The 27,733-nt window shown below is 39.5% G+C and overlaps 1 protein-coding gene across 1 annotated transcript in view; it reads left to right on the forward strand.

The window, feature by feature from the left end:
• Window positions 1-27,733, forward strand: part of esyt1b (extended synaptotagmin-like protein 1b) — a 72,587-nt gene extending 44,854 nt beyond the window's left edge. Inside the window, exons 28-52 of the mRNA XM_061923680.1 lie at window positions 3,634-3,810; window positions 5,672-5,754; window positions 5,816-5,864; window positions 5,944-6,033; window positions 8,647-8,742; window positions 8,841-8,912; window positions 9,525-9,611; window positions 9,690-9,836; window positions 11,142-11,230; window positions 11,343-11,430; window positions 11,496-11,578; window positions 11,656-11,776; window positions 11,921-12,097; window positions 14,015-14,097; window positions 14,185-14,233; window positions 14,296-14,385; window positions 14,472-14,567; window positions 14,648-14,719; window positions 14,795-14,881; window positions 14,956-15,102; window positions 21,050-21,198; window positions 25,423-25,554; window positions 25,641-25,743; window positions 25,830-25,879; window positions 27,239-27,733. Of these exons, the coding sequence (XP_061779664.1) occupies window positions 3,634-3,810; window positions 5,672-5,754; window positions 5,816-5,864; window positions 5,944-6,033; window positions 8,647-8,742; window positions 8,841-8,912; window positions 9,525-9,611; window positions 9,690-9,836; window positions 11,142-11,230; window positions 11,343-11,430; window positions 11,496-11,578; window positions 11,656-11,776; window positions 11,921-12,097; window positions 14,015-14,097; window positions 14,185-14,233; window positions 14,296-14,385; window positions 14,472-14,567; window positions 14,648-14,719; window positions 14,795-14,881; window positions 14,956-15,102; window positions 21,050-21,198; window positions 25,423-25,554; window positions 25,641-25,743; window positions 25,830-25,879; window positions 27,239-27,266 (2,445 nt within the window). The 3' untranslated portion in view covers window positions 27,267-27,733. The remainder of the gene's footprint in view (window positions 1-3,633; window positions 3,811-5,671; window positions 5,755-5,815; window positions 5,865-5,943; window positions 6,034-8,646; window positions 8,743-8,840; window positions 8,913-9,524; window positions 9,612-9,689; window positions 9,837-11,141; window positions 11,231-11,342; window positions 11,431-11,495; window positions 11,579-11,655; window positions 11,777-11,920; window positions 12,098-14,014; window positions 14,098-14,184; window positions 14,234-14,295; window positions 14,386-14,471; window positions 14,568-14,647; window positions 14,720-14,794; window positions 14,882-14,955; window positions 15,103-21,049; window positions 21,199-25,422; window positions 25,555-25,640; window positions 25,744-25,829; window positions 25,880-27,238) is intronic.

The following is a 27,733-nucleotide window of genomic DNA, read 5'->3' on the forward strand; positions in this document are numbered from 1 at the left end:
CATACACATATTGCCAAAAGTATTTGGCCACCCATCCAAATGATCAGAATCAGGTGTCCTAATCACAGGTGTATAAAATCAAGCACTTAGGCATGGAGACTGTTTCTACAAACATTTGTGAAAGAATGGGCCGCTCTCAGGAGCTCAGTGATTTCAAGTGTGGAACTGTCATAGGATGCCACCTGTGCAACAAATCCAGTCGTGAAATTTCCTCGCTCCTAAATATTCCAAAGTCAACTGTCGGCTTTATTATAAGAAAATGGAAGAGTTTGGGAACAACAGCAACTCAGCCACAAAGTGGTAGGCCACGTAAACTGACAGAGAGGGGGAAGCGCATAGTGCAAAGACTTTTTGCACAGTCAGTTGCTACAGAGCTCCAAACTTCATGTGACATTCAAATTAGCCCACGTACAGTACGCAGAGAGCTTCATGGAATGGGTTTCCATGGCCGAGCAGCTGCATCTAAGGCATACATCACACAGCCCAATGCAAAGTGTGGGATGCAGTAGTGTAAAGCACGTCACCACTGGACTCTAGAGCAGTGGAGACGCCTTCTCTAGAGTGATGAATCACGCTTTTCAATCTGGCAATCTGATGGACGAGTCTGGGTTTGTAGGTTGCCAGGATAACGCTACATTCTGGTACATCCGGTACAAAAACTAGTGAGCATCCTGGATGATGCCAGTCACCCTCTGCATACCGTTGTCAGGAGCCAGAGGAGCCTGTTCAGTGCTAGACTGCTTCATCCCAAGTGCAGGACTAATAGACTCAAAAACTCCTTTGTCCCACACGCCATTAGACTGTACAACTCCTCTCTGGGGGGGGGGGGTACTCAGATGACAGGGGATGCAAAACAATAACAGTGCAATACTTTTTCATAACATGGTCACTACTGTCTAGTTTCTCTTGTTATATTCTAATTTTACTGTTATATTTTTATTCTCATTGTTGCTTTTTATTTTTATTCTTATTGTAATATTTTTCTATTTTGTTTCCATTTATACCCCCATTATTTACTTTTTACTTTTTAAATTCGATCTAAACTCTGTACACTGCTGCTGGAATTTTAATTTTACCGAGGGAACTCTCCTGAAGGAATCAATAAAGTACTATCTATCTATCTATTTCGGACTGTATTGTGCAGAGTATGAAATTTGGTGGAGGAGGAATTATGGTATGGGGATGTTTTTCAGGAGTTGGGCTTGGCCCCTTAGTTCCAGTGAAAGGAACTTTGAATGCTCCAGGATACCAAAACATTTTGGACAATTCCATGCTCCCATCCTTGTGGGAAACAGTTTGGAGCGGGCCCCTTCCTCTTCCAACATGACTGTGCACCAGTGCACAAAGCAAGGCCCATAAAGACATGGATGACAGAGTCTGGTGTGGATGAACTTGACTGGCCTGCACAGAGTCCTGACCTGAACCCGATAGAACACCTTTGGGATGAATTAGAACAGAGACTGAGAGCCAGGCCTTCTCGACCAACATCAGTGTGTGACCTCACCAATGCACTTTTGGAAGAATGGTGAAAAATTCCTATAAGCACACTCCGCAACCTTGTGGACAGCCTTCCCAGAAGAGTTGAAGCTGTTATAGCTGCAAAATGTGGACCAACATCATATTGAACCCTATGGGTTAGGAATGGGATTGCACTTCCAAGTTCATATGTGAGTCAAGACAGGTGGCCAAATACTTACTCACTCACTCACTTTTGGCAATATAGTGTATTTCCGTCATAATATTCAGATTCATTGATCACCTTTGTCTTAAAATTTGCATCATAACTTCCCTTCTTTTTGCCAACAATTTATGAGGCACTTTTTTCAGGGGTTCTCTTGTGTCCCAGTCATTAATGTGTGAGTGTAAGTGACAGGAAGAAAAGCTTCAACTCTCTTGGAGAGAAGCCGTAATGCGCCACCTGGTGGTTTGCATATAAGTATCTCTAGACCCCGAAAATAATACAAGCCATCTTTTTCTGACTTTTATTCTAAGAAAAAAATGCTTTCTCATATTTGGGTCAGCTGTCTTACAGGAAGGGAAAATTAACTACAAATGACCTGTTTGAATAATAAATAGACTAGTCTATATAGTGTAGTTCATAGAAGCAAGAGTTCTTGGTGCTAGGGATGGGTACCAGATTATGTACTTTTATCGTTACTTACAGAATTTCCAAAATCCATATTTCAATACCATTGTTGCACGTGATGTCACCTCCGGTAACAGACTAGGCATTGGCTCAGACACTTGGCAGGGAAACAAGTTGGATCGCCTATAAGTAGTGTTGTCATTTTTCATGCAAACAAGGCAAGCGTGCCCAATAGAAAGCACTCAAAAGTACAGTAAGGTTCCACCACTTTTAAAATGCGCTAGCTCGATGCTAATTTACATTGGATATGCCATATATATGCTACCGATTAGCATTATCGATTCTATATGGCGATTTCAACACCTCCAAAGTTGGTAGTGAAAACTACAACAAGCTGTGCGGTACAACAGACCGCTGTTGTTTATTAAGTTCAATACTTAAAGTATAAACACTTTGTAGGACTCAACAAAAGACAGGACTGGCACATTTAGCATAATGGTAAAGATTAATTCCTGTCTACGGCATCGCATCATAATCAGAGTGGTGTATACAGAGTATGGCCAACTAAACAACAGGCACATGACTGCTACAATGCCATGTGCCCAGATGCATGCACTTGCTGTCGTTTTGACGTTAGTTATTCTGACGAAATAAACTAAAACAAAAAGTCTACATATAGTTCTAAACATACTTGTGAAAGTATAATTTTGTGGCTGTATTTGACGCACTCTGCTGCTACATTCCTGCAGTGTTTTGTGACCAGCAGGCTCTATAGAAGGCACCCACGGTGCAGTAAAAGTAAAAAAATACACAGAAAAAAAATATTTATTTCCGTCAATTTGCCCAAAATCTTCATTAACTCCAGTGTTGATGGCGAACCTTCACTTCCCATACATGTTAGGAAAGCGATATAAAAGCTTTCCACAATTCTCGTGGGTGGATCAGCCTCATGCTGCACAACAGGCTATTTTTACCGGTCGAAAAAGGGACAAGCGGTAGAAAATGGATGGATGGATGGAAAAAGTAACGAGGAACCGTCGCAAACAAATAGCATTAGCTCAAAGTCAGTAGTAGTCATGGTGCCCTGTAGTCATGTGAGTCTCTTTTGACCAATCATTGAGGAGATCGCCTGAAACCGAGTTGGCCATACTCTCTTTATATACAACTCTGCCATAGTCTATGCACTACTGCCATCTAATGTCTTGGAATTGCAACTGCGCGCAAAGTCTTCTATATAACACTTGCAAAGGAGACTCAGAAATGTAAAGAAACGAGACAGCACATTTATTATCATCTCTGTGTCAAGTGTTAAATAAAAATAATGTTGTATTACTAAATAATTAACATTTTTAAACACAACAACACACACAACAGTATCGAAAATTGGTACCGTGAGTACCGGTATCAATTCCCATGTACCAAGAATTGCTACTGTATCGAGTCAAATGATGTGAAAGGTACCCATCCCTGCATCCCCTGTCACTTGAAATGAAAAAAATCATCTGGATGTATTCACAATGTGTGTCAAATTACCATTCTCCCTGTAGGGCCTCATGAGAATCATCCTCATGGAGGCTCAAGATCTGGTTGCCAAGGACAACCTCATGGGGGGTTTCAAGAAGGGCAAGAGTGACCCCTATGCAAAGGTCACCGTCGGAGACGTCACATTTAAAAGCAACGTCATCAAGGAGCAGCTCAGCCCCATCTGGAACGAGATGTATCAGGTGCTTAGCATGCTTTCATTCATTAAGCTGAAGCCTATCCCAGCTGACATTGCTCAACCATCTGTAGTTCCTTTAAAGCGGGGGTCAGCAACCTGCGGCTGTAGCGCCGCCCGAGTGGCTCCCTAGAGCTTTTTCAAAGATGTGTGAAAATGGAAAAAGATTTAAAAATATATATATTTTTTGTTTTACTATGGTTTCTGTCAGAGGACAAATATGACACAAACCTTAATTGTTAGAAAAATCCCACTGTTTATATTAGACATGCTTCACTGATGAGAGTATTTGGCGAGCGCCGTTTTGTCCTACTAATTTCAGCGGTCCTTGAACTACCGTAATTTGTTTACATGTACAACTTTCTCCGACACTGCCACAGAAAGACATGTTTTATGCCACTCCTTCTTTGTCTCATTGTGTCCACCAAACTTTTTATGCTGTGCGTGAATGCACAAAGGTGAGCTATGTTGATGTTATTGACTTGTTGGAGTGCTAATCAGGCATATTTGGTCAATGCATGACAGCAAGCTAATCGGTGCTAACATGCTAGATAGGCTAGCTGTATGTACATATTGCATCATTATGCCTCGTTTGTAGGTATATTTGATCTCATTTAATTTCCTTTACTTATGCCCTCTGTGTATTTAATTTATATTTACATGTCTCATGACACATTTTCTGTATGTAATATTGCCTGCATTTCTCATAGTTGTTTGTGTGCCATGTTGTTCCAGACCACAGCAAACGTTACCGAGCTTGCAAAGATTGTTATAAATCCATTAGAAGAAGACAGCCTGCCGTTTCCTTAAAGTTGGACACACACATCTATACCTTTGGCCATTCTGAGCCACTCATTTCCAGAAGTTATCTCATCCTGTGAGAAGCCTCCGTTTTACTAATGATTTCCAATGTTGCAAAAATGTGTAGAATAAAAATTAGAATACAACATTTCTGTCAACAAAGATTTGCGTCAGCCTGTGATAGTAGGCTAATATAGCTAATATAGACACTTACCGTATTTTTCGGACTATAAGTCGCAGTTTTTTTTTCATAGTTTGGCCGGGAGTGCGACTTATACTCAGGAGCGACTTATATGTGAAATTATTAACACATTACCGTAAAATATCAAATATTATTTAGCTCATTCACGTAAGAGACTAGACGTATAAGATTTCATGGGATTTAGCGATTAGGAGTGACAGATTGTTTGGTAAACGTATAGCGTGTTCTATAGGTTTTAGTTATTTGAATGACTCTTACCATAATATGTTACGTTAACATATCAGGCATGTTCTCAGTTGGTTATTTATGCGTCATATAATGTACACTTATTCAGCCTGTTGTTCACTATTCTTTATTTATTTTAAATTGCCTTTCAAATGTCTATTCTTGATGTTGGGTTTTATCAAATACATTTCCCCCAAAAATGCGACTTATACTCCAGTGCGACTTATATATGTTTTTTTCCTTCTTTATTATGCATTTTCGGCAGGTGCGACTTATACTCCGGTGCGACTTATACTCCGAAAAATACGGTACATCATGTGTTGCCTTCATTATAACACTTATATAAGGCTTTTAATTTTTTGCGGCTCCAGACAGATCTTTTTTTTGTATATTTGGTCCAATATGGCTCTTTCCACATTTTGGGTTGCCGACCTCTGCTTTAAAGTGTCAGGACCTATATACTGTACAATACATATTATTACCTTGTGTCAACTATTATTTGAAACCAGTTGGATGTTTACTGACTAAATATGCAGAGATCACGATGTTGTCATGTCACAATATTAACAACATATAAAGGATCCTTGCTTTGCTGTTTCTTGTGATCATCGCTTGCTGCTTTGTCTTTGGGCTCCAACAGGCAGTGCTGAGGCCTCGGCCAGGCCAGGAAGTAAATGTGGAGCTTTATGACAAAGACATGGACAAAGATGACTTTCTAGGAAGGTGAGGGTGCAACAAAACATGAAAAACTATTCAGGTTTGTAACTGTGTCCCTATTGTGCAGGTGCGACGTCAATGTGGCCGACATCATCCGCTCCCAGTACACGGACCAGGTAAGTGGAGTCAGTCGCTCACTGGATGGCGTGGTGTGTCACCGTGCTGTGGCTCAGTACCTGTTTTGTTATTTTGCAGTGGTACTCTTTGAATGAGGTGAAGTCTGGTCGTGTTCGCCTCATACTGGAGTGGGTTCAAGCAGTGTCTCATCATGGCGCACTGGACAAAGTAAGAAAAGCTTTGTTTGTTTTACAATTTTTTATTTTTTTATTAATATACCATATTTTGGCAAGGATGCTAATATATACCCACAATCCCTCAACATACAGTGCATTCGGAAAGTATTCACTATCAAGTTCAGACATGTACCAAATAAAGGATACTAGCAGAGCAACCAACCACAGTTCCTTTTGACCGAACCAGCGCATCACTTTTTCCACACCTGCTTTTTTCCAAAATGAAATAATGCATTTTTGTCCTTTTTTTATTTCCCCTCTGGGATTAATAAAGTACTTCTGATTCTGATTCAGAAAATTCTACACACAATAGCCCATAATGACAATGTGAAAAGCTTTTTTTATTGTTCATCTTGCAAATGTATTAACACTAAAAAATCACATGTACATACAGTAAGTATTCACAGCCTTTGGTCTTGTACAGAGACTTCCTAGATGACAGCAATGCTTCTCATTCAACCTGATGAAGCTTGAGAGGGACGAAACTGCCAAAGATAGGTGTGCCAAGCTTGTGGCATCATATTCAAAAATACTTGAGGCTGTAATTGCTGCCAAAAATGCATCAAGAAAGTATTGAGCAAAAGCAGTGAATACTCATGTACATGTGATTTTTATTTTTATTTTTACTAAAGTAGAAAACTTTTTTTTTAGTTAAACTTATCTCTTTGTCATTTTTGGGTGTTGTTTGTAGAATTTTGAGGAGAAAAATTAATGTATTCCATTTCGGAATAAGGCTGTAACACAGGGGTAGAGAACCTATGGCTCGAGAGCCAGATGTGGCTCTTTTGATGACTGCATCTGGCTCTCAGATAAATCTTAGCTGACATTACTTAACAGGATAAGTACTGAATAATTCCGCTGGTAATCACAGTGTTAAAAATAACGTTCCAAATATAAAACATTCTCATGCATTTTAATCCATCCATCCGTTTTCTACCGCACCTGTTCAAGAAGTCGCATTAATGGTAAGAAGTATTTTATTTATTATTGGTTAGCTTCAGAATAACAATGTTATTAAAAAGAATGAGAGACTTATTATACTCAAAAAATGTTGGTCTTACTTAAAAATGCACGCATTTAGTTGTATTCAGTGTTAAAAAAATTATTATATGGCTCTCACGGAAATACATTTTAAATTATTTGGCTTTCATGGCTCTCTCAGCCAAAAAGGTTCCCGACCCCTGCTGTAACATAACAAAATGTGGAAAGGGGCAGCGCTGGTCAAAAGAAAATGTGGTGTGTTTGCTCTGCTAGTACCGTTTATTTGGCCCAAGTCTGAACCTGACCATCAGGACCATAGAATGCACCAAACAAGCAGCGATGGGATTCGGTTCGCTTACAAGTGAACCCTAGCGGTTCCCAGATCAAAGACATGGAGTAGTGTTACAAATAATGCTGACATGATAAATATTTAAGAAGAGAAAATGTGTTGAAAGTGCCGTCTCGTGTGTGTGTGTGTGTGTGTGTGTGTGATACAGATACATATTTAATCCAGCAGATTATATTTTGGTTTGGAATATTTAAATTACATCACAAAAACTAATTCTTAATGATGTGCAGTATTTAATCACATGCCAAAAGTACAGGAATCTTCTTTTTTCCATTTGTGTTGCGTGCTGGAGTACTGGGGCCGTATTTATCAAGCGTTGTAGAATTACTCCTAAGAAGTCTGCTAAGAGTTGACTTATGAGTAAAGAAATTCTTCGCTGAAAGCTGCACTTAAAAGTTAGTTATCAAGCGTCTTACTCACACTTTCAGCGAAGTGTAGGACTGAATCTTAAGTGTCACACTCAGAGCTGAATTACGACATTACTATGTGCCGTAAACGGAATTTTAGGTGACGTCATTTCTGTGTCCATAGAAATGACCAATCACGGAAGGGAATCCCTTGTCTAAGAATAAAGAAATATCTTAGAAATATTTAAGTGGACAATGGGAGTGTATATTTTGACAATAAACTACAAAATAATTCAAAACAAACAATATTGGCAATGAATCAAAAATAAATGTTTCCTTTTCTTTCCAATTAATTTTCCCAGTGGCGAGATATCGAAGCATTGTGATGACCTTTAGTTCTGCTGTGAAAGCTCAGCTGCGTGATGTTGCTGATGAGATGACGCCCCTTATTAAATCTGTGACGAAAATAATACCCGCTCTGTCTAAACGATACCGTTTGATCAGCTGCTCGTCATCAAACAAAGCCAGGACATCCTTCCGCTCCCTGAACGTTCGCGCACGTCTCTCTCGCCTCAGTGCCATCCCCCGCTGGCAACTCCTAACCACTTAGGACACCTCTGAAGGTCTCTTAAATATCGTGGAGAGTAGGAGTGATTCTTAGACTTAAGAAAGTTGATAAATAGCTTTTATTCTTAAGTTTGAGAGTAGGACTAAATTTCGCAAATTCTCAGGACTTAAGAGTAAAATGGCACTCTAATTCGCTTGATAAATACGGCCCCTGATCTACAAGCGCAAAAGCAGCCTAAATGTGCCATTTGTGTGCAACATCTCCCCTGAATGTCCTCATATGCAATTATTTTTGTAACATTCATTTATTATTTATTTCTCTCTTAAGAGTATTTTTTTAAGTGATTGATCCACCTTGCAGGTGATGCAGTTGCAATCCTTGCAGTCCTTTACCAACAAGACTGTTCCCTCTGCAGCGCTGTTGTTTGTTCATGTGGATAGAGCGCACCTTTTACCTGTAAGTCAACCCTTTGTCGGGGTTTTCTAAAAGGAGAAACTGGGAAGTCCGCTCCATAATAGTTGGCAAGTACAAACACTTTGTGCTTCTGTGTCTAGTTTAAGAAAAGTGGAAAGGAGCCTAAGGCTGGTGCGGAGCTTGTTCTTGGCAACACTAGCTACAAAACAAAGGTATGACAAATACAGCATGTTTTATTGTATGCATGTCAGCTGTAAGTGAGGTTAAAACATTTTCACAATAGTTATTTATTGGTTAGTAAAGCGTCTTTTTCTTCCGGAGCTTTATGGTATAATCAAAAAGCAGAGAGCAGATTAAATTGTTGTTCTGATGGCCCGCCATTAATGACAAAGCAGATTTGTCTAAACGTGTTATACATCTTTGAAAGCTTAGTTGAATGATATGCATCATTCCAGGATACAATTCAGGCGCTGTAAACACAAATGTTAGATCAGTTGCAGACATAAGCATGAATAAAACTCACCAGTCTTGCAAGAGAGATATTAAAACTGTTACATTGGCAATTGTATAGTCAACATTTTAAATCCATAAATACACATTGACCATTGCTCCAGACTTACTTTTTAGTCAGATGCGCATATTTTTCACATATTCATTGCAAAGTTGATTAGCATAGACGCCACACTGTGCTACCAAGACTACTCTGAACTTTTGTCTTACACATCAAAGCATGTTTTTTACTTTACATTTGTGTCCAAACAAATGACAGAACTAAAAGGGGTTAGTAATAAAACTAATGTATATTACTTCAATGGTGTGTGAAGGTTTGTGATCGCTCCAGATCACCTGAGTGGAACGAGGCTTTCTACTTTTTAATCCGTGACCCTGCTGAGGAGATGCTGGTCATCAAGGTACAGTAAAATATTAATACGGGCTATTTACAGCATATCTTTACTGACCAAGTGTGACATGCGATGCTGTCGTCGTAGCTGTCCAGTGCCTGGGACCAGCCAATGGGATCACTTGTGGTTCCTGTGAAGGAGCTCCTGTCAGAACCTCAGCTGGTCCGGGATCAGTGGATGCATCTGGATGGAGCCCTGCCTGAGAGTGAGATCCTACTCAGGGCTGAACTTAAGGTGGGACAATAATGCAGCCAGAACATGAGAGACACTTATAAACTAAGATATTGCTTTGAAACATTGTGCTTTATTCAAACATAATATGGCTCACTTTTGTCATGAGGTGTAATCAAATGACTAAAATGTTTTTTAGCTTGCCGTTATACACCATTAAAGAAAACAGCAATAATAAACACATTGTTTGGTTAAGACGTTTATACACAGTGTGGAGCTCCTCTAACGTAATGATCATCACCTCTATTGCGGCAAATAAACTACATTTCTCACAAGTATTACTATCACTGGAGTACAATGCTAAACTTGTTACACACCCAGTAAGAGCAAGCAGGAGCAGCTAAGAAGAAATGAGTGCTTAAGAAGTGTAGATGGAACAGCAGAAAGAAAGCAGTTATTAACTGCAGAGGTTGTGAAGTTTTTGGTTGATGAGAATGTAATATTTTTTTATAAGCCGATGTAATTTTCCCACACATTTTGATGTATTTAAATAAACACGAATATTGATCCAACACACTCTAGTTTAGTTTAGAAATAGTGGCAGTTACTTGCAGTTTAAAGAGAAAACCTGAAGAATGATATTGTTGTATTCATGTTACCATTTGAGATACAGTATATAGCGATTAGCTCGCTCGCTGCCTGATAGTTATTACCGCGCCAGTTGATTGCTAGCGATTAGCGCTCTAGTTGTCAGCTGTGCGACGCATGCTGCCAGCTATCCATTAGCACTTTAGCTGTCAGATAACTATTGGTAGCATTATTTGAATATCTAAGTATTGCATATTAAGAAAGTACCTTGATTACCAATTTAATTTAAAAACACAATTTTATACAGGATATATAAATTGTGCTTCACCGCTCCATCTCTCCTTCAGTTGGGGGGTCCTTGGCTTGGAAAACGTTGAAGACCCCTGGTCTCGAGAGGATAACATAATGTTTTTGTTATGGTTTACCAACTCAGCCTGGACACTGGAGAACTTTGACGAAAAAAGCGTACTAGATCGTTTTTGCCTTTGTTCAGTTATCGATTTTATTTTACTGAAACAATTGTATGCAATAAAAGAGAATAATGAGTTTAAATATTGTGTTGATATTTTTTTTAAATGTCCTCCTGTGTTTTTTATGTTTATAATTCTGATCAAGAAGTTAATACATGTGATCGAAATCAGCCAATGTCATTAATGAATAAAAAACCCTGATCAGAACACCTTTCAAGTCCTCCCATATAAGCTGGATCATCCTTTTTACAATATGGTGATATTGCTTATCAAACACAGAATATTGACTAGGATGTTTTATTGCTGACAGATCTTGAACTCGAGGATGACTGACGCTCCACAGCCTTGTGGTCCCGCTTCAAAAGAGAAGGAAGGTGGCTCAAAGCTGCCATTGGATGAGTCAGTGCTTTATTATTATTATTATTGCATTTCACACTCCGGCTACAAACTAATCAATTCAATCTCGATACTTTTTGATGTGAGCTGTTATCTGTTTGTTTTACCACCACAGTATTTCTGCACTAACCAGTCAGCTGAAGCACTCGGAAGCAGTGGAAGACGATGTGGGGACCATCACAGTTCAGCCTTCTGATGCTGCGGTGAGTCCTATATCACACACGCTTGTGTTTGTTCACCTTTTGAAGCGTCATTAAATCTGTCTTAGTTGGTGGAGGACCCAGCAGAAGAAGAGCTGCATGACCCACAGTCGGACCTAGGAGTTCCTAAACAGGAAGTGACAGCTGATGAGTGAGTGTATCGGGATAACAAGATTGTGGTGTCAGAACACAAGAAACATGTTTACATTTCCGTGTGTGTGTGTGCAGTGCTGGTTTGGATGACCTGGCCTGGTCCTCAGTGACTAGTCATCCTGCTGAACCCTCCAAGCCAGAAGATGACGTTTGTCCACAGAACACCTGCACCCCCAGCCCGGACTTTGCCACTGAGGTGTCTTTGTTTTGTTTTTGGTCCTAAATTAATGTATACCTCATGTCCTACCGCATTCACAGCAAACACAATGGCTAAATCCTAGATTTCCTGGTCTTTTTATTCTGATTATCAACACTTTTCTAACATCTGCATCCTGTGTAGGGGCTGCTGAGGATTCACCTGCTGGAGGCTCAGAGTCTGGTCGCCAAGGACAACTTGATGGGTGGCATGGTGAAAGGCAAGAGTGACCCCTATGTCAAAGTCAGCGTTGGAAGTGTTACATTCAAGAGTCATGTCATCAAGGAGAACCTCAACCCCACATGGAACGAGATGTATGAGGTAAACGCCATACTTAAGATTTTGTATGTGGCCTCATTTGGCTTTTTAATATTACTGGTAGGGCTGCAACAACTAATTGATTATAAAAATAGTTGACGATTAATTTAGTCATCGATTCGTTGGATGTATGCTATGCGCATGCGCAGAGGCCACGTTTTAATTTTTTATTTTATCTTATTTTTTTAACCTTTATTTATAAACTGCAACATTTACAAACAGCTGAGAAACAATAATCAAAATAATAGGGGTGTAACGGTACGTGTATTTGTATCGAACCGTTTCGGTACAGGGGTTTCGTTTCGGTGCAGAAGTGTACCAAACGAGTTTCCACACGGACATATTAAGTAGCGTACTGCACGTTGTGTAAACAATACTCAAAATGCCGGACATTTGAGGCATTTAAGAAACTCCGCCCTGACAGCCCCGCAAAAGATGACATGTCCGGTGAAAAGAGGACGTATGGTCCTGACCAAATGCCTCAAATGTCCGGCATTTTGAGTTAGGGTTGCGTGTATTTTCAATGTACGTTCAGGGTTAAGAAGGTTAAAAACACAACAAATTGTGTGTGCAGCAGCATTCGTGCGGGAAGGGGAGAGACAGAGAGAGCGAAAGAGTTGTCATAAACGCGCATGCGTCGTCAGGCTCTGCTTTTTATCCATACATTTATCAGATTTAATTTTTTATTATCTATAGCAGGGGTGTCAAAAGTGTGCATTTTTGTAACATTTTCCTTGTTTTATTTGGCAAGTTGAAAGAACATGGCGCCAGTATGTCGGGTTTTTTTCAATAAAATACTGGAAAGGATAGAAATGTAGTTTGTCTCTTTTATCCGATTATTAATCGATCAATCGAAGTAATAATCGACAGATTAATCGATCATCAAATTAATCGTTAGTTGCAGCCCTAATTACTGGCGTAACACGCCAGAGGTTATAGGACTGACTGCAGCCTAGTGAGTATACTATTAACACCCTTGGTGAACAGAAGTAGATTTGGCAATGGGAGCCTGAGTGTCAGCTTAAAAGATACAACCAATTAAAATGAAGTTCAAGTAGGTTTATCAATAGATAATGAAAAATAATGTGTTATCAATATTTTACAAGTTATGTAAAGATTTGTATTCACTATAAATAATCACTTTTAAAGAGTAAACAAAGACTACATTCACTACTAAAATCTCCTACTGCAGTAAAGCAAATTCAAAACTGCGATGCCACATAGTATTCATTTAAAAAGTAATCAAAACATAATTGAGGACCAAAAACTAAAAAACCAAACGTTATTTAGACATATTTTTGAGGAAGATGTTTGGCGACATTATAAACTTGAATGGTACGGTCGTTTGAGAAATTTGGCCCTAAATCTGTCACCATGATGCGATGCCAAAAATCTGTTTGCGACAACTCACGTTTTGACACCCAAACTCTAGCTCGACTGCGTTCACTCTGCTTCTGTTGCACACGTCATACACAACAGCACCATCTCTTAACGGCACACACGTGGGAGACAGCTGGGCTGTGTCACATCCAACATCACATTCAGGACCTGGGAAGCAGTGTCAAAGGAGAAGACTTGCCACGCCATCAATGGACCCTGCTGAACCGCCTGATGCTTTAAGTCAGCTATGAAGAAGTGGATATTACACTATTGTTTTGATCCAACCCAACCAAGCCCAGCTTTGCCAGCTGGGGCAAAAGAGCCAACTCCCCCTGGCCAGCAAGGCCGGGGGTACAGGGAGAGCGAGAAGGAAGTGTCTGCTCTCATGGTAACACCAATGTAGTGCAAACCCTTGAGTAAAATGGCGTCTTTTTTTGTGATATAGCTTGGTAGTTAAAATACAATAAAACTGGTGGCTATTTAAAAATCAGTCACATGATATTGACACTCAAGATTTGTTGTTTTGTGTTCTCCGTAAAGGTGGTTTTGAAGAGCTGCGATGTCCAGAACATCCAACTTGAAGCTTTTGATAAAGATTTAGATTCTGATGACTTTCTGGGCAGGTTTGTGTCGTACCTTCTTCTGTTTGTCCATCAATAACTTCAACTGGTGGATGAATTACTAATTGTGATGTTTGTCACGTCTCTCAGGTTGAGTGTGAAACTCAGCGATGTCATGCGATCACAGTTCATAGACCAGGTTTCTCATACACACAAGTATGTTAGCTTAGCTTCTGTGGCTAACCATACTTGTTGTTACAGTGGTACACCTTGAATGATGTGAAGTCCGGGCGGGTTCACTTGATCCTGGAGTGGGTTCCTACCGTGTCGCATGTCGTCCAACTTGACCAGGTTTGAATCTGCATCATACAGAGAGGCGTTCCTCATTTTTTAGGTTGAATGCGATACAATGAAGATGTGATCTCTGGCACTTGCAGGTACTGCAGCTTCAGTCTCTCCAGGCTTTCAAGAACAAAGCGCTCCCCTCTGCCGCGTTGCTCTTTGTCCATGTGGAGCGAGCACGTTCATTACCTGTAAGTCGCCTGTTGACATCATCATCATAATCTGGAGTTGCTGTTAAGAGAGTCCTCATAAATGATGTCCGCTTTCCCAGCTGAAGAAGAGTGGAAAGGAACCCAAAGCAGGAGCAGAGCTTGTTCTTGGAGACACAATCTACAAAAGCAATGTGAGACTCTTACAGGGTGAATCAATACACCATGGAAAATGGCATTTATCTGTTGGTTATTCTTTGTTTGTCCAGCTGTGTGACCGCACAACCAATCCTCAGTGGGGGGAGTCTTTCTACTTCCTTGTGCGGGATCCTAAACAGCAGATGCTTGTGCTCAAGGTAACGCAAGATGACATGTTTACTGTTAGCTGTGCTAATAAGTAGCCATGCTCATGTTAGAATTTGTGTTGCAGTTGTCCAGCGGCTGGGACCAACCCATAGGTTCGCTGGTGGTCGCCGTCAAGGAACTGCTGGCTGAGCCACAGCTGGTCCTGGATCAATGGTTCCATCTGGATGGAGCAACAGCTGACAGTGAAGTCCTGCTCAGGCTTGAACTCAAGGTTGGCTTGAAAACACAAGTCCGATACACACCGAGCACGCTACACAGTCCCCTCCAGGATGTCATTAAGTCGCAGTGGCGGCAATTCACTTAAAATTCAACCCATCCTCGCGATAAATGTGCAACATCGCAACTTTGTCCAATGCCCACAATTTCCCCGCACATTTTGGCCAATCAAATTTGTATCAGCGTGGGGCTCAAACGCGCACATAAACTGTCTAATCAAAGTTTGTTTCTGGTGTAGACGAAGCAGGAAGAGCAACATGTTCCCTCAAAGCTTAGACACCTCTGTTTCCTGTCTACAGCTCTTAGCCTTTGGGTAATGTAGCATACAAACAATTAGCAACACACTTCATAGTTGTCATGTATTTATATATTTATTCAACCATTATTTAACCAGGGTAAGTCCAGTAAGAATATGTTTTCATTTGCAATGCTGACCTAACAAAGAGGCAGCATTTACAGTACATGACAGACATGTTGAAGTGTGATAATAATCTTTGATTTTCTCATTTACCAACAAAAAATAGAGCTACAGATCACTTTCACCAGTTTACAAATGCTCTTAACGTGAGGTGGTAAATGTGTTGGAACATAATTAAATGTTTAGGATGGACAACCATAAAACGTATAAAGAGAATGTCTGCAAAATGTGGACAACAAAGCTGACAGCAAACATTTAGGAAGCTTTTGGTGAGGTTTCTTTCTGCAATTATAATTACAGTGAAACCTTGATTTACAAACTTAACTGTTCCTTGAGCATGGTTTGTAAATAGAAAAGTGTGTATAGTGAAGCAGTATTCCCCACACTAATATGTATAAGTAAATAATGGGTTATACTTGTATAACGCTTTTCTACTTTCAAGGTACTCAAAAGTGTATATATGTGTGTGTGTGTGTGTGTGTGTGTGTGTGTGTGTGTGTGTATATATATATATATATATACACACACACACTAGGTATGTTACGGTATGAACATTTCTTATCACGGTTATTGTGACCAAAATGATTACGGTTATCATTATTATCGCGGTAATTTTAAATGTGCTCAAAATTTTCAGAAACTACTTATACTGAAATCCTTTAACCGAGTTTTATTAAAAAAAAAACAACCCACAAACACATTCAAAACGTATATATGTACCTCAAGTAGAAAGTTGAATGTGCATATGAAAGCAACACAAGCATTACATACAAAGTAATATGGCAGAAACTAAATAATACTATAAATAAATAAAAATAAATGTGAACATTTTGCAAGATGGTATCGGCGTGTCATCTTTTTTTATTACATGATGCTTTTATCTCAAATTTATGATATATATATTTTATGTACATACATTTACATGTACTAATGTGTGTACATGTACAAGCTGTATCGGGACAGATCCTTTGAGAGTTTGAGCAGAAATCTGTCGTTTAGGAATTAATTATACACCATAAAACGTTTAACAAAATGCTATGTCACATGAATGGTTATTAGAGTAATTACTTTGTGAAATAAAATAAACACAAGTAATGTCAAAAACACTGTTTACTTTTTGATATCAATATAAAACACAAAACATGTGATTTATATTGAATTCATTTGACTTGGTCAATATTGTACGGTGCGACAAATTTACTTGCAAATGGGCCTAAAAAAGACAGTGCGACTTAAAAAAAAACAATACCTGTCGCACATGTGCGAAAAGAGATTTCAACCCTTTCATCACATTTTGCTCCTAAATTAAATCCATCCAAATTTGATAAAACTACAGTAACATTTTCGCCCATTTGTATAGCATGTGTGAAATACATTTAAATCATAACTATTGAAAAATTGGAATGTGATTGACGCGGGAGTGTTACTCACTCGTGCTGATCATTCCATCAGGGTGGTGCTTTAAACACGGAAGCGCCAAGCTGCCAGCAGTGCTTTAAAACATGCCTCACAAAAGGTGGCATAATTAAAGTATTACAATCTTTGCTTCAAACTTAGGTAAACATTTGAATCACAAGCATCATTAAAGGTTATGTAGTTAACTAGCACATATCGTAGACGCGCGCACAGCTGCTTGGCTTGATGCCAAATATTAGCGCAGTAAAAATCGCCCACGTAGTGCAAACTAAGTCAAATGTCTGAATTTTGTAACAAAATGTTACCATTTTTGTTTTACTTTTAACAAATGTGTTTTACCTGCTACATGTCTTAAGTGTGTACTTTTAGACATAGTATTGTTTTTGTATTTACTAACAATTTCATTTGTCTTAAAGCACAGACCAAGAGTGGCAAAGATAAATCCTGAACCATTTAATACAATGTCCGTAAAGCTTTTTATTCTATTCCAACCTAATCCTACGATATGGCAGGCTATATGTAATATATACAATTGTAAGTTGTTCTTTGAGTGCAACAAGAAAAGCCCAAATTGTATCCTAAGATTTTTTTTGTCAAAATGAAGCCAATAATGAAATTTTTTCCATGATCTTTTATTTTGAAAAGTATCTACCGTATTTTTCGGACTATAAGTCGCAGTTTTTTTTCATAGTTTGGCCGGGCTCCAGTGCGACTTATACAGGTAAAAGCCAGTAAATTAGAATATTTTGAAAAACTTGATTTATTTCAGTAATTGCATTCAAAAGGTGTAACTTGTACATTATATTTATTCATTGCACACAGACTGATGCATTCAAATGTTTATTTCATTTAATTTTGATGATTTGAAGTGGCAACAAATGAAAATCCAAAATTCCGTGTGTCACAAAATTAGAATATTACTTAAGGCTAATACAAAAAAGGATTTTTAGAAATGTTGGCCAACTGAAAAGTATGAAAATGAAAAATATGAGCATGTACAATACTCAATACTTGGTTGGAGCTCCTTTTGCCTCAATTACTGCGTTAATGCGGCGTGGCATGGAGTCGATGAGTTTCTGGCACTGCTCAGGTGTTATGAGAGCCCAGGTTGCTCTGATAGTGGCCTTCAACTCTTCTGCGTTTTTGGGTCTGGCATTCTGCATCTTCCTTTTCACAATACCCCACAGATTTTCTATGGGGCTAAGGTCAGGGGAGTTGGCGGGCCAATTTAGAACAGAAATACCATGGTCCGTAAACCAGGCACGGGCAGATTTTGCGCTGTGTGCAGGTGCCAAGTCCTGTTGGAACTTGAAATCTCCATCTCCATAGAGCAGGTCAGCAGCAGGAAGCATGAAGTGCTCTAAAACTTGCTGGTAGACGGCTGCGTTGACCCTGGATCTCAGGAAACAGAGTGGACCGACACCAGCAGATGACATGGCACCCCAAACCATCACTGATGGTGGAAACTTTACACTAGACTTCAGGCAACGTGGATCCTGTGCCTCTCCTGTCTTCCTCCAGACTCTGGGACCTCGATTTCCAAAGGAAATGCAAAATTTGCATGGTTGGGTGATGGTTTGGGGTGCCATGTCATCTGCTGGTGTCGGTCCACTCTGTTTCCTGAGATCCAGGGTCAACGCAGCCGTCTACCAGCAAGTTTTAGAGCACTTCATGCTTCCTGCTGCTGACCTGCTCTATGGAGATGGAGATTTCAAGTTCCAACAGGACTTGGCGCCTGCACACAGCGCAAAATCTACCCGTGCCTGGTTTACGGACCATGGTATTTCTGTTCTAAATTGGCCCGCCAACTCCCCTGACCTTAGCCCCATAGAAAATCTGTGGGGTATTGTGAAAAGGAAGATGCAGAATGCCAGACCCAAAAACGCAGAAGAGTTGAAGGCCACTATCAGAGCAACCTGGGCTCTCATAACACCTGAGCAGTGCCAGAAACTCATCGACTCCATGCCACGCCCCATTAACGCAATAATTGAGGCAAAAGGAGCTCCAACCAAGTATTGAGTATTGTACATGCTCATATTTTTCATTTTCATACTTTTCAGTTGGCCAACATTTCTAAAAATCCCTTTTTTGTATTAGCCTTAAGTAATATTCTAATTTTGTGACACACGGAATTTGGGATTTTCATTTGTTGCCACTTCAAATCATCAAAATTAAATGAAATAAACATTTGAATGCATCAGTCTGTGTGCAATGAATAAATATAATGTACAAGTTACACCTTTTGAATGCAATTACTGAAATAAATCAAGTTTTTCAAAATATTCTAATTTACTGGCTTTTACCTGTATATGTTTTTTTCCTTCTTTATTATGCATTTTTGGCAGGGGCGACTTATACTCCGAAAAATACGGTAAATACATTTTAGCACCTGTACCAAAATGTAGGTATAGGGACACACAGGCACATTTGGCTCGATCTAAAAAATTGTATATAGAAAAGTTGGCAAATATAGGGGTTCGTAAATCGAGGTTCCACTGTATTTCTATTATTAGTTCAAATTGATTAAAACAATACAGTAATTTGACAATGAGCTCTGGTGTCTACTTTCAGTCTGTGTGGTATAAAGCAAAACATCAATACAGTGGAACACCACTATTGGCAAACTTTTACAAACTGTTGTGCCAAGCCATATGTGCTTCATGAAACCAAACGCTTCATTCATTCATTGTGCTACCCTCTGGAAGGAGGTATAGATCGATTCGCGCCAGGACCACCAGAATGTCTCACAGTCTGTATCCCCAGGCTGTGAGACTGCTAAATGAACAGCCTGCCCCTTTAATGCCCCCGACCATCTTATTACCTCACTCTTCACCGCCTCAATAATTGTGCTCTGGACATTGCGTTGCTGCAACATCAACATAACACCCATCAGATACCTGACTGTTCCCAAACCCACGCCCCTCTACTCGCCATCTTCTTGACAAAGCTAAAATGTAAACTATTGTCATACTTGCCAACCCTCCCGATTTTCCAGGGAGACTCCCGAATTTCAGTGCCCCTCCCGAAAATCTCCCAGGGCAACCATTCTCCCGGATTTCTCCCGATTTCCACCCGGACAACAATATTGGGGGCGTGCCTTGAAGGCACTGCCTTTAGCGTCCTCTACAATCTGTTGTCACGTCCGCTTTTCCTACATACAAACAGCGTGCCGACCCAGTCACATAATATATGCAGCTTTTACACACGCATAAGCGAATGCAAGGCATAATTGATCAATAGCCATACAGGTCACACTGAGGGTGGCCGTATAAACAAATTTAACACTGTTACATATATGCGCCACACTGTGAACCCACACCTAACAAAAATGACAAACACATTTCGGGAGAACATCCACACCGTAACACAACATAAACACAACAGAACAAATACCCAGAACCCCTTGCAGCACTAACTCTTCCGGGACGCTACAATAAACACCCCCGCTACCACCAAATCCTCCCCAAAGCCCAAACAAAATCTCGTTGACATGTATGACTTAAGTGTTATTATGACAATGACAGTAAAGGAATTGATTGATATATTGATTGATTGTGTGGTCCGCCGGAAGCCATTTTGTGCTTGCTTGCATTGAAGAGCTTCTCTCTGCCTCACTCGCTCTCTGTTTGATGGACAGTACTGTGGAGCAAACCTTCACTAAAATCTGGACTTTTGGCGAGGCTGGAACCCATCATTTAAATTTACATGGTTTCTTATGGAGAAAGGTTCATGACTACACAAACTTTTCCATTTACCAACCTTGTTCGAGAACCAATTGCGTAAATCGAGGTTGACTCTATTTGTATTACAGTTTTTGTTGAAATTCTGTCCTTTTTTTAGGTTAATGTTACAAGGAACACTCAAAACATTGATAAAATTCATAAAGTCATAAATTGAATCTATAAACGACAAAAAATTCAAACCATAAACCATATTATTGGAAAAAAAAAAGCTTTAAAACGTTGCAACTTTCTGAAAAATCCAGACATTTAAGGCTCCAACAATCCCAATAAAAGCTTGCGATATCCTGGAGGGCCTGGCTGTAGTGCATACACTGTACTGTTTGGTGGACAACGCTAGTGGACAGCTTTGTTTTGCTCTTCAATAGGTTCTGCAGTCCAGCATGGTGGAGATGATCGGTAGAGGGACTCTGCCTTGTGCCACTGCTGGTGGTGGATCTGGTAATGGGCAGGTGAAGTTGTCGCTTTACTTCGACTCGCGAGAAGGCAAGCTGAGCGTCATCGTACACGCCTGCAGGTGGGCGCCTACTTAGGGCTACGACACCTGCACCTTCAAATTAGATTTAATACATGAGTTGTATTCACAGATGATGTGAAGAAATCATCAAAAGTGCAGCAGTAGAGAACATAAGATCATCTTTCCATCCTTACACATCCATTTGAAACTATTTTAGACGTCCTCCTAATCTTCAGTGTCCACCATAGCATTTACAAATGACATGATGTCACGTCTCCAAAACATTATGAAGAAAAGATACAAAAAATATGACCGACATAAATTATATCCGGAAAATATCACAATAATAACACCGTTAAACATGCTTAAGTTAAAGATGCCATACGTAGTAATGTAGCCAGAAATGGTACTGCAATCACGGTCAAAATTCTGTAGTCCCCTCCCACTCTCCATGACTGAGGTTGCCAGATACGCAGCCCAATCCCAATCCTACTCCAAGGAACTTCAAATGGCAATCAACAAGTCCTACGCTGTAGCTTTCTCTTGTTTATGCTTCTTGCAAGATGGTTTACTAAGTAATTATGCCACATTTTACTGATGTCCATCCATCCATCCATTTTCTACCGCTTATTCCCTTTGGGGTCGCGGGGGCGCTGGAGCCTATCTCAGCTACAATCGGGCGGAAGGCGGGGTACACCCTGGACAAGTCGCCACCTCATCGATTAGCCAAATGTATTTATAAAGTTACGCAGCAATATTTTAGTCGGGAGTCGGGACAGATTGTGGGCATTACCCTGCTAAAATGTCTAGTTTGACCGCACAAACCACCATCGAATTATATTGTATATAGAAATATATAATATATTATATATCGCATAGGCCTACTTTGATGGCAAGCCAAGGCCAACAGTAAAATTACCGCCACATTTCGTTCAGCATAACTCCATGTTGCATCCAACCTGACTGCATTGCTTTCTCTTCCATGTACGCACATCACCATCTTTCAGTGCAGAGTGCAATTCTATGAGCCAACCCACGTTACGCATAAATCATATAGCCTACTACCATGTCAATACACAAAGTAGAAAATCCTGACATGTAATGCATTATATTGTGCCAAGCAAATACCAGCCCATATGTGCCTGATGCACATACAGTACCAGAAACCACAATTAGCCGTGCTAATGTTGGAACCCATTTCCCCAGCGTATCTGCATATTGAGAACGAAATAGGCACTGACACTACCCATATCCACATAGGTTTTATTTGTTGAAAATATATTTTGCCCTGTCAGTTGGATGACACATCGACATACAGGCTAACGGGCATAAATTTCCCCTGTTAGCCTATATGTCGTATATAAAAGCATTAGATAGATAGTACTTTATTTTTTTATTTTTATTTATTTATTTATTTATTTATTTATTTATTTTTTTTTTTTTATTTTTTTTTTATGTCCTGTCCAGCTTCTCAGGCAAATCATATAGTTGATGTAGATGCCCATGTCGGCTGTTCAGATTTACTTTACAAAAGAGAAGTGTAGGATACTTCTCTTGTTGCCTTATTTGTATTTGACTTTATTAAATGTATTTATATTATCATTTAGTGCAGCCGGGCCGGAGCAGGAGGGGATAGAAAGAGAAAAAAAAAGAAGACAGAGGGGGAAATTGTGGGGACAAGAAGGGGATTAGACAGAGAGACAAAAACAACAACAGCAAACAACAACAACAACAACAATAGAGCAACATCAGCAAATATGACATGTACAAATATGATGGTAAAAGTAATAGCAAATAAGCAGTTAGCGAAAAATAAAAAATAATACAGAAATGACAATGAGCATTATTACACTACAAATGGATCAATACAAATACCAATAGAAATAGCGCTATTGATAATGAACAATACCAATAATTTACCTTTATTATCAACAATACAGTTGTTTAAATGCAACAATACATATACGTAATGATAACTTGAGATACGAAAGAATGCAGAAAAATGGAGGGGGAGAAAGAGAAGCAACCTACATTAACCTTGTAGATTGTTATAGTCACAATAGGTTAAGCTTTGTCAGTGTGCCATGTGTTACACCCAGTTTACCCTAGGGCAACAACGTTAATATATGTTTGATGAAACGTGATTATGTGCATGAGTGTAAGTATGCATATGTACTTGTATATGTACAGAATGTGTATATGTGTTTGTACAATGAATGTATATGTACAGAATGTGTATATGTGTTTGTACAGTGAATGTATATGTACTGTATGTGTATGTTTGTATATTGAATGTGCGTGTGGATGTACGAACATTAGGTAGGTAAATATGTACTGTATTTGTGTATGTATGTGGGAGCGTAGGTACCTATGTACGTATGTGAGCATACGTGAATTTGCATGTACAATACATTCGACTCCCAGAGATAGTACTTTATTGACTCCTTCAGTAGAGTTCCCTCAGGAAAATAAAAAATGACACTAGTGTGATGGTGCTTCGCTCCTAAACATACTAGCTTTGTTAGACAAGATCATAGACTGTATTAGACAATATAGTTTACATACCAAATGTCCATTTCCATTTATTACAAGTAATAAGAAAACGTAAACCGATCAAGGAGGAAATTAGCAAGTTCTCCGCCTTCAATCGTCTCCATCTTTCAAAGGCATCCCCGATACAAATCCTCGTTTTGTTCCTGGCTTTGTCATGAATTAGTTGAGAATCGTAACGACACCTTTTAGATTTACTAAGGTCTGACATGTTTAGTAACTCTACCAGTGGCAGTAGATAGACGAAGAGGGCGGTGCGTAACTGGCAACCTGGATGTGACACACTCACAGACTTTTTAATTGGTCAAACGGTAGAGGGCGGGGCATCGAAATGAAAACAATAACAATATTTCGGGGCTGTAAATCTAATTTTGAAATGAGCATATCCCGGCTGAACTTATAAAGGTTATAAAGGTATTCAAAAAGAACATGATTTATTAATGCCTTTTGACATATCAGGGCCATTTAATGATGACTTGAAATGAAATTATTACATACGGCACCTTTAACATCCTGTTAATGTCGAACAAACAATCAAATCCCGGTCTACTAAAAAGTGCCTGCTTTAGTCGACATGACACACATGGTCGACCATAAAATGAAATGATTTGTTTCTTTAAAAAATGCCTCCCGTTTGTGTTGTAGTGTTTTTAACTTCTTTATTATTGCTAAGAAGTGTGAAACATACCTATGAATGTGTCATCAAGTCAATAACATTGGAATTGAATACATAAATGTTATTAAATGTGTCATTAAATAACTTAGTGTAAAAGTTTTTTTAACTATTAAATTACATTTTTTTGTGATGTAAATGATCTCAGTTAAAATATTTAACTTAATATTTTTGATTATTTCATGAACGCGCTTCATAAATGTATTCTGTCTGTCAAACGGAGTGTATGAAAGCAGGACCTGCCGATCCAGAGCATGTAGCAGTTAAAGTGGAGGAATTTATTGAAGTTGTTGGGAGTTATTTCCGCACTTTCCTACCAAGATATCGATCATGGAGAGATTGAAAATGTAGGGGAAGTACTCCTTCGCTTTGCTGGTAGAAGGGTTCTAGCGACAAGTGGAAGTGCCCGGTAACCAATCAGGAGTTAGGATCCACCCACTGACTTTGACGAATAAAATCAATTAATGAAGTGCTGAAAAACAGGTTCATAATATAAACCAATTAAATACTTGGAGAAATAAATAAATATTTAAATTAATGTACATAATTTGGTTAAATGTATGTATTTTATTCTAATTTTGATTAATTAATGACATTTTAATTATTTATTTATTTTTCATTCATCCCATTTGACCCTCCATACATAACTACTGTTCAGTTACACTGCATTAAAACAACTAACAAGATGCATCTATTTCATTTGTCTTTTTTTAAATTGTTTTCTACTGGAATAAATATTGCGCTTCTATTGTCATTTTAGTCAAGTCATACAACAAAAAGACCACAGCTGCTCTGTTAGATAAGTGCACAGTACTGGGCAGTGTGTAGGGCTGGTTTGCATTACATTCACAGCTGCTTATGGTGTGAAGATAAGACAAAGGACATGATAATATGTTCATAAAGATCATCAAAGGGGTTGCAAATAGGACATATTCCCCACATTTCAGTTTAAAGCAGGAGCTAAACAGTAAGAATAGTTGAATGAATGGACTCTACACAAAGCCTCATTTGAACCACATTAATGAAGATGGCGACTGAAACATTTCTTTGTCCGTGCACAGAGGTTTGTTGTGTCCCAGTAAGGACGCAGTAGACAGCTACGTCTCCCTCTCACTGCTGCCCGACAAAAGCAAAGCCACCAAGAGGAAGACGGCTGTAAAGAAACGAGATCTCAACCCTGAATTCAATGAGAGGTAAGTGACTGAAGTGTACTATCATGTATACTTGGTGTTAGGTTTACGTTTCAACTTTCATCTTTGGTGACTTTCCTGTACTGTAGGTTTGACTACAACTTGACTGTGGAGGAAATGAAATACAGACACCTCAACTTGTCAGTGAAGAATAACTCTGCATCATTCAGAAGCCGTGACGTCATTGGACAGGTGATGATTCCTTGTATGACTTAGTTCTATATACGTTAGAGTGACATCCATGCTTCTCCCTAAACAATTACAATCTTGTCCTGCAGGTGCAGATCAACTTGGCAGAGGTTGACCTAATTTCTGGAGTCACTGAGTGGTGAGCATAGCAGATAAACCTTTAATTGATAATTAATTTAATTGAGTCAAACAAAAACCTGATTAGGACTCCATAGCCCCAAAACACTGACGTCTTACCATTTAGCATTAATGTGTCTATAGAGCATGTTTAGGAGCAAAACGCCCCTCTCACATGTTTGCTCCACTTTTTGACAAAAGAGGTCCACAACCGGTCGCTCATGACATCATGGACATGAACCCGCCCCTCACTAAATGAGCTCACCAGATTATTTTTAAAAAGCAGGCTTTGCTACACATTCTAAAATATAGCCTGGAGCTCTGTTAACTTATCTGTTAGTCAGCTGCAGACCTGACAGCTGTAAGTTTGATTGTTATGTTCATATTCAGCGAATAGGCTCTTGAGGAAAAATCAAATTAGAGATTAAGTAAGCTGCTGAGCCGCATCAGAGTGATCAAAGAGCCGCATGCGGCTCCGGAGCCGCGGGTTGCCGACCCTTGACCTAGGCAGACTGCACATCTCCTTTTCCTACCTAACCATATCTGTCAAGTGAATTGGTACCCTGAACAGCTGTTTGATGTAGCAAATTTGACCTACTTCTTCTCCTGCCAGTAAACTTTGTGTAGAAGGTAGCGTCAGTTGCATCTCCACTCACCTGCAGTGCATCAACACCCCATTTTGCCGTAGTATCGGCAGATATCCTCGTCAAACATGAGGCTTGAAAAAGCGGTTAGCGTCAACTGTTTGTCTTTGACAGTCAGTCCCGCAGTGTCTAGCAGCTTGAATGCTGACATCGCATCCGGGAGTTTCATTTTGAACTGCCGAATTCTATCAGATCTCTGTTCAAACTCGAGAATGCAATCCACAATCTAAACGTCTTTCGTTATCCGGTCAAACTCTGTGTACGCCTCGTATCGGCGGGTTCCTTTACCTCTTTTAAAAACACTGAGTCCAGTTTTTTCAGAAGTGTAGTCATACCATCATCTTTGTTCATATCCCGTGCGGGTAGTTCTAGCACACTGTCCCTCGCTATTCCCAATAGCGACAAGGCAACCGCCAAGGCGTGCTTCTTCTTGTCCAAGTCAGTAACCAGTCTCCAGATTTATACCTCATTTTTGCAGCTTTCATAAGAATTCTTCTCATCAAACGCTGGCGTAACTTAATAATTACCAGCGGCCATCCTCTGCTACCGATGTTAGGTCAATAACTACGACGACAACTGTACATTTTAATGACCTCACTGCAACTCCACGACACCTAACTTGCGCTAAACAACAATGTCATTCCAATGTAGTACCTAACACTACTGTACTCCTAAAGGTTATACTTTTCCCACCACAGAAAAATGTGATTTTAATGGACTGTTTCTGTTTCCCACAGGTTCATACTGAGAGATGAAGCGGAGTAAACATAAAAGGTGGCATCGTATCATCGCTGCAACTTGCACAAGATGCCTTCTGCTTTCCACTTCTGTATTGGACACCGCTGCCGCATGCGCACACGCACACTCACTGTGCTCCTTGTTATAACATACAAAAGTGCAAAGCCTGCCAAATATTTGTATCACACAAAAACTCGGTACTGACTTGAGAAGAGTTTAATATATAATAGAATAGCCAAAAGTGAGCTTTAAATTTTGTTACATTGTGTTGCGTCAATTAAAAATACCACTTGAGTGTTAATGACCCGTTTTCGGACTTACTTTTATAATAAAGCAGCTTGCTTGGTTGTGTTTGACAGTGTTTTTTTTTTTATAAGATTGTTGTTTTTTGCTTTGCATCAGGTTAATGCAGTTTAGTTTGTGTATATTTGCAAATACTGTACACCTATTGAGTGTTGAAAGATGGGATATTAAAATTCATATTGCACATCTTA

Source organism: Nerophis lumbriciformis, linkage group LG28 (assembly GCF_033978685.3).
Source record: "Nerophis lumbriciformis linkage group LG28, RoL_Nlum_v2.1, whole genome shotgun sequence".
Classification (NCBI taxonomy): Eukaryota; Metazoa; Chordata; class Actinopteri; order Syngnathiformes; family Syngnathidae; genus Nerophis; species Nerophis lumbriciformis.